The following is an 11,668-nucleotide window of genomic DNA, read 5'->3' as shown; positions in this document are numbered from 1 at the left end:
TAAGCTGGCTTGGTCTGGCTGCTCCCAGCATTAGTTCTTGCGCTCACCTGGAGGAATTGTGTCCTGACAGAGGAGTTCCCCAAGCTCCTCTATCATATCTCCTCCCTGTGGCAGATCTCATGCACACCTAGGTGCTTGGCCTAACCTAACTTGGCCCACCTTCTATCCTGACAGGAGCAGTGGCCTTACCTGACCAGCCCGCCCCCATTCTGGCTCTTACCATTGGGTTCTATAGTCCAATCCTGCCTGATGCACCTCCAGACCCAGCTCTCATGTGGTTCAGCAGATGCAAAGACCTAGCTCAGCCTATTCCTGCACCCACCCTGGCTCTCACAAACACCAACAGATGCTGTAGGCTAGCCCAGCCTGACACACCCAAGATCCAGTCCACACCCATGCTCAGGGACACTGTGGTCATGTCCAGTCCAGTTTGTCACTCTCATTTCAGCTCTTGTACTCACTGGTGGGAACCATAGATGTTGACTGATGCTGCCAGCTTCCTGTTCTGGGAAGAACTGAGGAGGGAGAAGGTAGCAGGGTATGGGAAGTAGGGCGGCCAGACCTATGGGAAGCAAGGCAGCCAGATCTATGGAGGAGGGATGGTGAAGCTGGTGGAGATAGACTTCAGGGTTGTTATCGATTTGATTGTATTAGTTAACTTAATTTTTTTAGAGCTGAGTTGGTTCATAGCAAAATGAGAGGAAGGTGCAGAATTCCCATCAACCTTCTGACATCTCCCTACCCCGCCACACACACAACCTCCCCCACCGCAGTGGACATATACTACAACTAGCAAAGCTACCCCGACTCAGCATCATCAGTCAAAGTCCACAGCTTCCTTTCAGGTTCACGCTGCTGTTGTACATTCTATGGATTTGGGTACATGTGAAGGGCTCTGTATCTACCAGGACAGTGCCATACACACCAGCTGTATGATCTCGAAAAGTCTGCTCTACCTGCTCATCCTAGCTGCTCCACATCTGTGTGAGATGGCTCAGACTCCTATGAAGCAAGCTCCACCACAGCTGGATTAAAGGGCAGCTGCGGGACCATGTGTGGCACAGTCCTGTAGCCGTTGTAAAACAAGCATATGATACACTAGTAAACATATACATGTCTATGACAGAACACAAAAATGCTAAAAATGTTGATTGCTTCTAGGGTAAGGACTAAAGGGCTGGAGAAAGTTTTACTTCTGTAGTTTTGGGGATCTTGGATCATCATCATTATTCTTTTTTAAGATTTTATTTTTATTGGAAAGTCAGATTTACAGACAGAATGAGAGACAGAGAGAAAGATCGTCCATCCACTGGATCACTCCTCAAGTGGCCACAATGACCAGAGCCAGAGCTGATCCAAAGCCAGGAGCCAGGTGCCTCCTCCAGGTCTGCCTCATAGCTGCAGGGTCCCAAGACTTTGGGCCGTCCTCCACTGCTTTCCTAGGCCACAAGCAGGGAGCTGGAGGGGAAATGGAGCAGCTGGGATACAATGAATTGGCACCCATATGGGATCCTGGTGCATACAAGGTGAGGGTTTAGTCACTAGGTGTTAGATGACTACCACCGACCACCCGCCCGCTGGTGGAATAATATTGGCAAGTTGTTCAGAGTTGTAAAGGAAGCTTTAGTGGAAAATCCGCTCCTGGGCCCCCTTCGCGCAGAGGGGAAGGAAGAGGGCGGCGAAAATGGCAGCTGAGATACGTGTGGAGGAATTTTATACCCCTCTAGACACGTGGGCAGGCAAAGGGGCTGCTGTGCCCCAGCTATGTAAGGAATTTCCAATCAGGTGTGCCATTGGTCAATGGAATCCCACCAGGTCGGTGACATAACTGGCTCCTGTGGCCTGTCCTGTTCCAGGCTGAAGCCTGGGAGACATGCCAGGTCCGGAGCAGACCAGCCCCTCGTCTCCAGTGCCCTGGGCAGCCATCACTAGGCTATTACACTGGACCCTTGAATCATTATTGATACAAATGATTCACCTTTCAAAACAAATCAATTAAAAAATATTCCTCGTGCACCAAAAATAAGTTAAAAAGAAGTTCTAAAATCTTTTTTTTTTCTGCCTCAGTTCTTTTTATTCTCCTCATCTGCTGAGGAGGAGGGAGGTGACCATTGCTTGCTATCCAAGCACATTAACCTCCAGGAAAGGGGAAGGGTCATTTGATGACATCTCAGAGACCTCCAAAAGTTGGTCCAGAGTTGTAACTCAAGTGATTTTGATTATTCTGAGACATCTTTGGTTTTGTTGCACCGGGGTTGAGAAAAGTTTTCCAAGGTCTGTTGGCTGACCAAGTCTACCTCACTGTGCATCCACGGGCCCAGGAACATGTGGTAAAGCTTGGCCAGGAGAGTGGTCCAGTCGCTTCTGTTTTTCATCCTCTGACATTTTCTGCTGGCCTAGATGAACTGGCTGTCATGTCCCCCGTGTGCATCTCAACATGCTGTCCACTGCACTGGCGTTAGCAACTAAAGAAGCACTGTTCCAGTATGTGCTCTCCAATAACCACACATATTGTGTGAGGCCCAGTCAGGTGGGAAGTGGCAGCCTGCAGGAGGAAGGCAGATGGGAAGGGAGATGGCTGAATCCCCTGCTTGGCCTGGAAATGAAGTGTGGGCCTCACCTATGGTGATCTCAGACTTGACTCTGGTGAGCGCCAGCTAGTGCAGGGTCAGGTTGAGTCCATTACTAGCACCAGCTGACACACATAGATGCTCTGTGTCTGCAGGAGAACAGGCTGTGTAGGAACCTGCAGGGTCCTGGCTACAGAGAAAGAGCGATAACGGATCAGCACGAGGGCAGGCTTCTTGTGAAACTTTGCTTTATTTCACGGAGTGTTAGAAGGGGTTGTCCAGGATGTTCACTCGCATCAGGAATTTGTTTTTTTCAATGTCCCGAATGTTTACCCTGCCGGATGCAATTTTTTCCCATGGTGGGAGACTCAGGGCGATCTGCTGCCAGTCATGTTCTGTCAGCATGCAGGAGGAATACCACCATTCCTGGGGGAGAACAAAGCATCAGCTGGCCACCCCGGGGCCGGGACTGGCCAGGGCCAGAAATGGCAAAATGTCCTTAGAGCTAGTTTGCTTGCTTGCTTGCCTGCTTCCTTCCTTTTTCTTACTTTTAAGGTTTATTTATTTGAAAGACAAGAGTGACAATAAGAAGGAGGAAGGGAGAAAGAGAGAGAACCTTCCACTCCCTAAATGGCGACAGCAACAGGTCTGGGACAGGCAGAAGCCAGAGTCAAGAACTCCAGCCTTGTCTCCCACATAGATAGCAGGGACCCGATGATCTGGGCCTTCACTACTGCCCCCCAGGGCATTAGCAGGAGGCTGAATCAGAAGTGGCATAGCCAGGATTTAACATAAAATGTCAGCCCTCCAAGCAGTGGCTTACCCTACTGCACTACAATGCCAGCCGATTGTTGGGTGCTTTTTAACTTTAAAAAAATATATATTTTAAAGATTCATTTATTTTTGTTTGAAAGAGTACAGAGAGAAGGAGAGATAGAAAGAGAGATGTTTCATTTGCTGGTTCCCTTCCCAGATAGTCATGAGGGCTAGGCTAAAGCCAGGCATCAGGAGCTTCTCCTGTGGGTCTCCCAAGTGGGCGCTAGAACCCAAGAGCTTGGGCTATCCTCCTTTCTTTCCTAGATGTGCCAGCAGAGAGCTGGATGGAAAGCAGAGCAGCCAAGGCTCGAATCAGCACCCATGTGGGATGCCAATGCTGCAGGTAGAGGCGTAGCCTGCTCTGCCATGGTGCCAGCCCCTCTTGGGTGCTTTAAAATCCAGGTGAACTCACAGACAAAACCAAAATTTGATCCCCAAACCTAGGACACTGATGAGTGCCTCCCTAAACAAATATATGTGTGTATGTGTGTGTGTGTATAATTACACACTCATTCTCTTTTTTTAATGGGCTTTTTTATTTTTATTGGAAAGTCAGATTTACAGAGAGAAAAAGAGAGACAGAGAGGAAGCTCTTCTATCTGTTGCTTCACTCCCCGAGTGGCTGCATCGGCCGTAACTGAGCCAATCTGAAGCCAGGAGCCAGAAGCTTCTTCCACGTCTCCCAGGCGGGTATAGGGTCTTGGGCCATCCTCAACTGCTTTCCCAAGCACAAGCAGGGAGATGGAAGGGAAATGGAGATGCCGGGACACAAACCGGCACCCATATGGGATCCCAGCATTTGCAAGGTGAGGACTTTAGCCACTAGGCTATTGCACTGGGCCCCACACTCATTCTCTATTTCAACAAGTACTGACTGTGAGGTGCTATGGTAGATACTAAATACAGTTTTGGCTTTTGAAGGCTTCACATAGTTTTGTGGGAGACTTGTAGACAAAAGTAACATGCAGTGGTAAGGTTATGTAACAGGGGCAGAGACTATGCTAAAAGAAGTTTGGATGAGGGCAGCGTCCATGACCACCTAAAGGATCAGAAGAGGAACGTTGCAAACCTGTGTCACTGGGGCTGGTGCAGAAAAGCCTGTGTTGAATGTGATCATCCCCAAAATTCTCATGTAGGGACTTAGGCCCACAGTGACGGTATTAAAAGGAGCCCTGGGTGGTGATTAAGACAGCAGGGCTCCATTCTCATGAATGGGCATAGCAGGGCCCGTGCTTGGGCACACTCATTTAAGCAGCCATCTAGAATGCAAGTCATGCCATATTGGAGACCAGCTTGAGTCCTGGGTGCTTCGCTTCCCACCCAGGTCTCTGCTAAAGTACCTGGAAAGCAGGAGAGGATGGCCCCAAGTTCCTGAGCCCCTGCAACCCACAAGGGAGACCCAGATGGAATTCAGGATTTTGGCTTCAGCCTGGCCTAACCTTAGCTGTTTCAGCTAGTTGGGGAATGAAACAATGAATAGAAGATTCTCCCTTTCTCTCTCTCTCTCTCTCTCCCTCTCTCTCTCTCTCTCTCTCTCTCTCCTTAATGCTAAGGAAGGTGGACGGGATGGGCATTGCGGCACAGTGGGCTTGTGCTGTTGCTTGGGATGCCCGCATCCCATATCGGCACACTGATTCAGGTACAGGCTGTGCCAGTTCTGATCCCACTGCCTGCTGGGACGCAGTGAAAGATGGCCCAAGTGCTTGGATTCCTGCTACCAATACAGGAGACCAGGATGGAATCCCTGGTTCCTGAATTCGACCTAATCCAATCCTAGCCATTGAGGAGAGTTAACCAGCAGATGGAAGATCTCTTTCTGTGTTGGTGTCTCTCTCACTCTCACTCTCACTGTGCTTTTCAAATAAATTAATTAAAAGGAAAAACAGTAAAAGCAATAGAACACCCATGTTAAGAGCATTATCACCTTATAAATAAATCAATGTAAGCACTTAAGGGAATGGATTCCCCCCCTTCTGCACATGGGGTGCAGCCAGTGGTACCCTCAAAGAGAAGCAGGCCCTCAGCGGAGACTGAGTCCCTAGCACCTGATCTTGACTTGCCCACAGCTTCCAAAGCTGAAGACAGCACATCTCTGTTGCTTCTCAGTGACCTGACCTAGGATATTTTCTTGTAGCAGCCCAGAGGGACTAAGGCAACAGGCTTCCATGCCTGGATAAGCCCAGTGGGAAGTAGGCTTCTGGGGTTTCCACTTCGTGGGTGGGTGTCTCCCCCACGTCTGCCCCTCGGCTTGCCCGGTGATGGCACGCACCTTGCTCAGGTTCAGCCAGCAGTTCTCCAGCACGTTTCCCTGGGATTCAGACAACTTCAAGGCTGCGCTCAGGAAGAGGTCACAGTTCTCCCCTTCCCCCATCAGTATACACACGTAGGCAGTCAGGTGGTACAGTCTTGGGTAGAAGACAGGGCCAGTGGCTCGTTGAGCCACCAGATTTTGCAAGCTCTAAGATGGAACACAAGACCACAGTGAATGCAATCAGAATCAGAAAGGGCTCCTCGGGCTGCAGCTGTTTCCTCCCCAGAGGGTGCGGGAACCTTCCAAGGGTGAGCGGTCAAGTGAAGGAGTGTGTTGCAGAGATACGGGCACCAGGGAGCAGACGACACGTGTCAGGTCGAGTGGCCCCCAAGGCCCACCCAGAGCAGGGCACAGAATGTGAGAAGGCTCATCAATATTCTCTGCAATGAATTAAAAAAAAAAAACAACCATTGTCTTTGGATTATCAAAGCAAAACAAGTTAATTGTTGAAGATTCAGGAGAAACATTGATGCATTCCTGGAGTGGGGGCTGTGAGGCAGCACATGAAGGGCCCGCCCAATGCAGGCATCCTGGCTGCCCCACGCCTCTGGCCCAGCTCCCTGCTAGTGCATGTGGGAGGCAGTGAGTGATGGTCCACGAACCTGGGTTTCTGTCACCCACATGGGACACCTACATGGAGCTCCCAGTTCCTCACTTTGGTTTGATCCAGCCGTGACTCCTAGAGGCATATGAGGAGTGAACAAGAGGAAGATCTCTGTCTCTCTCTCTCCCTCTCTGTTACTCTGCCTTTCAAATTAAAATATATATATATATATATATGAAAGATTTATTTACTAGGCCTTGCACAGTAGCCTAGCAGCTAAAGTCCTCGCCTTGCACGAGCTGGGAGATCCTGTATGGGCGTTAATTCATCGTATCCTGGCTGCTTCACTTTCCTTCCAGCTCCTTGCCTGTGACCTAGGAAAGCAGTGGAAGATGGCCCAAGGCCTTGGGACTCTGCGCATGCATGGGAGACCCGGAAGAAGCTCCTGGCTCCTGGCTTTGAATCGGCTCAGCTCTGGCCATTGTGGCCACTTGGGGAGTGAATCAGTGGATGGAAGATCTTTTTCTCTGCCTTTCCCTCTGACTGTAAGATCTGACTTTTCAATAAAAATAAATAAATCTTTAAAACATGAATAAATCTTCTTAAAAAGAGAGACATATTTATTTATTTTTGGAAAGTCAGAGTTACAGAAAAGGAGAGAGAGACACACAGAGAGAGAGATTTTCTATTTGCTGGTTTATTCCCTAGACACTCACAACACCCAGCTGGGCCAGGTCAGAGCCAGGAGTTTCATGTGGATCTCTAACACATGGGTGACAGGTATTCAAACACTTCAGCTGTCTTCCTCTGCTTTTTTTTTTTTTTTTTTTTTTTTTTTTTTTTTTTTTTTTAGCCACCACAGGGGTCTGTATCAGAAGTGGAGTAGCCAGGGTATGAACTGGTACCCATACAGGAGGCTGGTGTTAACAGAGGAGCTTTATCTGTTAGGCAATCATGCTTGCCCCACAAATAAATGTATTTTGGGAATGGCACAATGGCTCAATTGGTTAATCCCCTACCTGTAAGCGTCAGCATTCCATATAGGTGCCAGTTTATGTCCTGGCTGCTCTGCTTCCCATCCAGCTCCCTGCTTGTGGCCTGGGAAAGCAATAAAGGATAACCCAAAGCTTTAGGACCCTGCACACACGTGGGAAGCCTGGAAGAAGTTCCTGGCTCCTGGCTTCAGATCAACTCAGCTCTGGCAGTTGTGGTGATTTGAGGAGTGAACCAATTGGTTCACTCCTTTTCCGTCTCTCCTTTTCTCTGTGGAAATGCCTTTCCGGTAAAGATAAATAAATCTTAAAAATAAAACATTTTAAGTTAAATTGGGCAGTGCTGTGGCATAGTGAGTTAAGCTTTAGCCTGGGTGCCAGCATCCCATGTGGGTGCTGTTTTGAGTCTTGGCTGCTACATTTAAATCCAGCTTTCTGCTAATGGCCTGTGAAGGCATGGGAGGAGGGCCAAAGTCCTGCGCCCCTGCACCCCCATGGGAGGCCTGGAAGAAGCTTCAAGCTGCCAACCTTGGATCAATCCTGTTTCAGCTATTGGTGTCATTTGAAAAGTATACCAGTGGATGGAATCTCTCTCTCTCTCTGTCTCCTTCTCTCTGTAACTCTGATTTTCAAATAAAAATAGCCAAATATTAAAAGAAAAGAAAAGAAAAGAAAAGAAAAGAAAAGAAAAGAAAAGAAAAGAAAAAGTTAAATTGGCCAGCTTCACATGCAAGGAGCTTGGAAGTCACCAATTGGTCCTAGTAACCAGTCAAGGACTGAACAGAAAAGCCAGTGAGTCTTCCTGGTTCTGAAAGGAGTAAGCATGCAGAAGGGGGTGAGAACACAGAAAGAAGGGAACAACCAAGCTGGCTGGTGGTTCCTACAGTGGGGGAGGCTGCCAGCCCAGTACAGGAACCAGCACCTCTCATGGCCCAGACTCTCCAGGGGCAGCCATGGTGGGCAGCTGCGTCATCAGGGGAAGACCTGAACTGGCCTTGGCAAGATGCTTGAGACTTAGAGTGGACAAGTTTGTGAGTTAAAAACTGTATGTCAGAGGATTCTTGGAAAAGGACAGAATACGAAGGCCCGGGTATGTGTGTCTCCATCTAGACAAGAATCACACTGGCACACCCGCTTGGGTTGTCCCCCTTCTGGAGTCTGTGGAAGGCTGGCAAATGCCAGAAGCAGGCTTGGATGATAAGCTCAAGTTAATTTTGGCCACCTTCAACTCTTAGCACAGTTGTAGCTGTCTGACTCATCTCACTCCAAACTTACAGCAGAAAGCTACGTACGTGTTCCAGGAGTGATCTTGCTGGGACCAAGGCTGGCAAAAAGGACCGTGTGCTGGATAGCAGGAATCTGTGCTCTAATAAAAGATTGCTGCTTTTTGACAAATGTGTGTGGAGAACGAGGCAAGCAAGGGCATGCAGTAGCATCACAAGCTAATCCTGTTATGTTAGTAACCTGTATGGGCACTGGTTTGCTCCCTGGCAGCTTCACTTCCCATCCAGCTCCTGCTTGTGGCCTGGGAAAGCAGTCGAGGATGGCCCAAAGCCTTGGGACCTGCATCTGCATGGAAAACTCAGAAGAAGTTTCTGGCTCTTGCTTCAGATTGGCCCATCTTTGGCCCTTGCAGCGTTTTGAGGAATGACCCAGTGGATGGAAGAGCTCTCTCTTTCTCTCACTCTCTCTCTTTCTCTCACTCTCTCTCTTTCTCTCCCCCTTCTCTGTTTCTCCCTACCTTCCAATAAATAATCTTAAACAAACAAACAAACAGACAAAAACAGGCTCACCACCGACATAAAACCTCACCATAGGACTACAGAATGCTTCTCTTTCTTCAGGTCCTATCATTACATGACTGTAGATCCATTTATGCAAGTTCCTTTGATCTGGTGCATTGTGTCCAGTCAACAGGAAAAATTACAAGGCATATTAAAAGGCAAGAAGCATAGCTTGAAGAGACAGAGCAAGCATCAGAACTACCAGACATGGCAAGGATAATTGAAATTTAAGATAGACCAAATTTTAAAGCAACTAGGATTGATATGCTAAGTGTTCTAATGGAAAAAAAAATAGAGAGCAGGTAAGGGCAACAGAACTGATGGAAATCTGAACAAAGAACCAAAGGAAATGCTAGAGATTAAAAAAAAAACTATCAAAAAGAAATAAAGAGGGCTGATCCTGGGCTGAATAACAGCTTGGACACAGAGGCAAATCTCTGAGCTTGAGAATATGTTCATAGAAATCCACAGAACTAAGAAAGAAAAGAGAAACAAAACCGAAAAGCAGAACAAGATGTCCAAGGACAGTGGGACAATCACAAGGGTCTAACATACGCATAAGGGAGAAACTGAAGGAGAAGAGGAACAACAGAGTCATTGCCATAGATTCAGGAAGCTCAGAGAATACCAAATAGAATAAACGCCTAAAAGAGGCACTTAAACACATTGCTTTTTGATTTACCTATTGGAAAGCTAGAGAGTAACCCAGAGAAAGTAAAGATTGAGAGAGAGAGGAGAGAAAGAGTGAGAGAGATCTTTCATGCACTGGTTCAGTTTCCAAAATGCCAACTGTGATGCTAGCATCCCATATGAGTGATGGTTTAAGTCCCAGGTACTCTGCTCCTGATCCAGTTCCCTGCTGTTGAGCTTGGTGCCCTGGGACCCGTTTGGAACACCCACATGGAGTTCCAGGCTGCTGGTTTTGGCCTGGCCCATCTGGGGAGTGAAGCAGTGGATGCAAGCTCTTTCTATCACTCTGTCTTTCAAACAAATAAATGTTAAATAAAGAAGTTAAAAAGGTGATAATGACAGGCAACTTGTTTTTTACACAAGAGAAAGAGGGAAAAACTTGTAATGAATTAAAACACATTGAAGAAGGCAAAGAATATATTTTTGAATATCATCTGGCTAAGCATTTCCCAAACTCTAATAAATTACCTTCTTAAGAGACACTTACTTTATCAAATTGTGCTCATATTGCAAAATAATGTTTTTTTAAAAAAATATTTATTTATTTTTATTGGAAAGGCAGATGTACAGAGAGGAGGAGAGACAGAGAGGAAGATCTTCCATCCGATGATTCACTCCCCAGGTGGCCACCACGGTCAGAGCTTAGCCGATCGAAAGTCAGGAGCCTTGTGCTTATTCCAGGTCTCCCATGTGGGTGCAGGGTCCCAAGGACTTGGGCCATTCTCTACTGCTTTCCCAGGCCATAGCAGGGAGCTGGATGGGAAGTGGAGCAGTCAAGACACAAACCAGTGCTAACACAGAATGCTGGCACTGGCAGGTGGAAGATTAGTCACTTGAGCCATCTTGCTGGCCCCTGGGAAATATATATATATATATATTTAAATATTGACTTATTTAAGAGGGAGAGAGAGAGAGAGAGAAGAGAGATCTCCTATCTCACTCCCCAGATGGCTGAAATAGCTAGGGCTTAATTTAACTGATGCCAGGAACTGATGCCCGGAGCTCCATTTGGGACTTCCAAATGGATGGCAGGGGCTCAAGCACTTGGATCATCCTCTGCTGCTTTTCCAGATGCATAAGTAAGGAGCCAGATCAGAAATGGAGGAGCTGGGACTTGAATCAGCATTGATATAGGATGTTGGCACTGCAGATGATGATATAACCTACTATGCCATAATATTGGTCTCTAAGTATATGTTTCCCAATTTGCAGGGAATACCTTTAGAAATTTCTACATGTTGGACCTGGTGCAATAGTCCAGTGGCTAATCATCACCTTAAATTGCTGGGATCTCATATGGGTGCCAGTTCATGTCCCAAATGCTCCACTTCCCATCCAGCTCCCTGCTTGTGGCCTGGGAAAGCAGTAGAGGGTGGCCCAAAAGCTTTAGGACCCTGCACCCATGTGGGAGACCTGGAACAAACTCCTAGTTCCTAGCTTCATATCAGCTCAGCTCTGGCTGTTTTGTCCAGTTGGGGGACTAAACCAATGGATTTAAGATCTCTCTGCCTCTCTTTCTTTCTATAAATCTGACTTTCAAAAAAAATCCATCTTTAAAAACAAAAAATTCAACACATGAGGAGTGTATAAAACAAACAAACAGAAACTAGCAAAGGAGGCAGATGGGACTCCAGTTTCGGAGTGGTCTCTGCTAAAGCTGGAGAGCAACCTCACCTTGAGGAGCTCAACTGCAATGTCCTGGGATAACTCAGACTGTTCTTCCATTTGCTTTTGAAGGTGGAGAGTTTGCCCCTCCATGTACCTAGACATGCCACTGTAGAAAAGAATCGTTGGAGTTCTTCTTGATGCCAGAGTTTTAGCTTTATTTGAAAATATGTAGAAGTTGTCCCAGTCTTTAAGTCTGCCATACCTATACAGAAAGATGAGAAAAATCAGTACCACTCCTGGAATGAGCTCATTTTCAGAACTGAATCTCTCTGGGTGTGTCCATTCCAGGACTG

The 11,668-nt window shown here is 47.2% G+C and overlaps 1 protein-coding gene across 5 annotated transcripts in view; it reads right to left on the bottom strand.

Annotated features, from left to right (window-relative positions):
• Positions 1 to 2,819: 2,819 nt before the first annotated feature.
• Positions 2,820 to 11,668, bottom strand: part of LOC101523050 (adenylate cyclase type 10) — a 92,123-nt gene continuing 83,274 nt past the window's right edge. For all 5 annotated transcript variants that reach the window (XM_004589139.3, XM_058660563.1, XM_058660565.1 and 2 more), the window contains 3 exons: positions 11,382 to 11,577; positions 5,656 to 5,844; positions 2,820 to 2,996 (listed from right to left, as the gene is read on the bottom strand). In XM_004589139.3, the coding sequence (XP_004589196.2) occupies positions 2,835 to 2,996; positions 5,656 to 5,844; positions 11,382 to 11,577 (547 nt within the window). In that variant the 3' untranslated portion in view covers positions 2,820 to 2,834. The remainder of the gene's footprint in view (positions 2,997 to 5,655; positions 5,845 to 11,381; positions 11,578 to 11,668) is intronic.

The sequence above is a fragment of the Ochotona princeps genome, chromosome 2 (genome assembly GCF_030435755.1).
Source record: "Ochotona princeps isolate mOchPri1 chromosome 2, mOchPri1.hap1, whole genome shotgun sequence".
Taxonomy (NCBI): Eukaryota; Metazoa; Chordata; class Mammalia; order Lagomorpha; family Ochotonidae; genus Ochotona; species Ochotona princeps.
The sequence above is the reverse complement of the archived record's forward strand: the minus strand, read 5'-3'. Positions and strand labels throughout refer to the sequence as shown.